This window comes from Halyomorpha halys, unplaced genomic scaffold (genome assembly GCF_000696795.3).
Source record: "Halyomorpha halys isolate HHAL.00 unplaced genomic scaffold, Hhal_1.1 Scaffold1632.1, whole genome shotgun sequence".
Lineage (NCBI taxonomy): Eukaryota > Metazoa > Arthropoda > Insecta > Hemiptera > Pentatomidae > Halyomorpha > Halyomorpha halys.
Genome location: NW_027111599.1, coordinates 98,118 through 99,907, shown reverse-complemented (window position 1 = coordinate 99,907; position 1,790 = coordinate 98,118). Strand labels below are relative to the sequence as shown.

Sequence of the window (1,790 nt, the reverse complement as noted above, 5' to 3'; positions counted from 1 at the left end):
TATATATATATATATATAAAGTAAATTTGCTGTAGGTGGCATAGTGACATAATACAAACATGTGGAAGATCTACCCACTGATAGAATTATTTAATAATATTCAGGAATTTTCAGATTCCAGGATTGCTATGCATATTACAATCCGGCGACGAAGCTCAGGATGCTACCGACATTGATGCGTTGGGGGAGCACGATGAGGCTAGAAGGTGAAGAGTGCCTTTCGGAGGACGACCTTTACCTGTTCTTCAGCAGGGAGATCCAGCGCAACAGTGAAAGGTACATTGATGACGGATCGGTAAATCCTTTCTATACCCCACCGCCTCCAGAACCGATCCCTCCACCACCACCGCCAAAGAAAGAGAAGAAGAAAGACAAAAAAGGCAAGAAAGGTAAAAAAGGGAAGAAGGGAAAGAAAGGAAAGGGGAAAAAAGGTAAAGGGAAGAAAGGAAAAGGGAAGAAAGGAAAAGGGAAAAAAGGAAAGGGGAAAAAGAAGTGACAAAGCAATTTAAAAATATAAGTTTCAACTCATTTTTGTTGTTTTCTTGTTAATAGTTAATTTTGATCACATAAATAATGAACTATAATTAGAATAAGTTTAATGATGAGGAATATCGGGAGTGATGAAACACTGCAAAACTGTTGATTTGCAACTGTTATGACCTCGATCAGATGTGGGAGGAGTGGAATGGAAAGGGATAAGATGGAAATGTGTGAAAAATGCATCCTTTTCCTTAAAGAAAAATTCCGGAACACCTTTGGAGAAAGAGAGTTCACCTCTCACGGTTTTGGATAATACCAGATAGCAAAAGGAGCTTCTTAGAAGACCTAGGTGTAAGCATCGGGGATATAGCGATCTTGGCGGAATTCTTTTGGACTGTTCTTTTCGAAATGCTGAAAATAAATATATATTTTTTAAAATTTATTTATTGATATTTACAACTGGACATAAATACATCAAGTCAATTTGAGGAAATCATAATTGTATGGTACAAGGATGTAGAGAAACTACCCATTGGGAGCACTCTAAAAACATTTTTACAATATAAGGTCTGGAGGCCATCTTCTTCTAAGAGGAAGCAAGATTAGAAACTAATGGGTTTGAGTGGTTAGGGAGTTTGTAATCGAAGGATGGATATCTGGTTCGAGCTAGATCGGTTACAAATGGAACAATAAGGTCTTTGGGGATGATTTTATTTGTGACAAAATAGGGAGCATTTTACGAAGGATTTTGGATTGTAAGGATTGGATACGAGAGGAATTCGAAATTAGTGGAGCCCCAAAGCTCAACGCCTTATGACCAAATAGGCCTTATAATTGTCATGTAGATTAGTCTTTCGTAATGAATTGGAAGTTTGGACCGTTTGTCTAGTAAGTGGTGTAATAATCGAAACCGACGTGCAGTTTCCTGTCTTTTCAATATTGTGTGAAGATTCCAGGTTAGTCGTGTGTCCAGATGCAGATCTGTTCAATAAGGGTAAGGGCAATATTATTGAAGTATAATGTAGGGCAGTCAGTAGGTTTATGACGTAGGGTAAAGGTAATTTGATGGGATTTGCAATTGTAATTGTGTTTTACAGTTACTTCATTTTAATTGTTTTTCAAAACCACTAATGTTTCAATTTTGGACCATTTAACGGTTATCTTAGTGTTATTATAGTGCAACTGAAACATGTAATTGAGGATGTAATTAAATTACTCGTGTATTGATTCCAGATTAAACTAATAATTTTTTAATTATGAGAGATAGTTGACCGTGGATGATAAATGAGGAGAAGATGGTTGGGGGTGCG

General features: G+C 36.9%; 1 protein-coding gene across 1 annotated transcript in view; it reads left to right on the top strand.

Annotated features, from left to right (window-relative positions):
- LOC106690265 (uncharacterized) overlaps nucleotides 1-528 on the top strand; it is an 8,574-nt gene extending 8,046 nt beyond the window's left edge. The window contains exon 3 of the mRNA XM_014435627.2: nucleotides 115-528. Coding sequence (XP_014291113.1) covers nucleotides 115-496 — 382 coding nt within the window. The 3' untranslated portion in view covers nucleotides 497-528. The remainder of the gene's footprint in view (nucleotides 1-114) is intronic.
- Nucleotides 529-1,790: the final 1,262 nt, after the last annotated feature.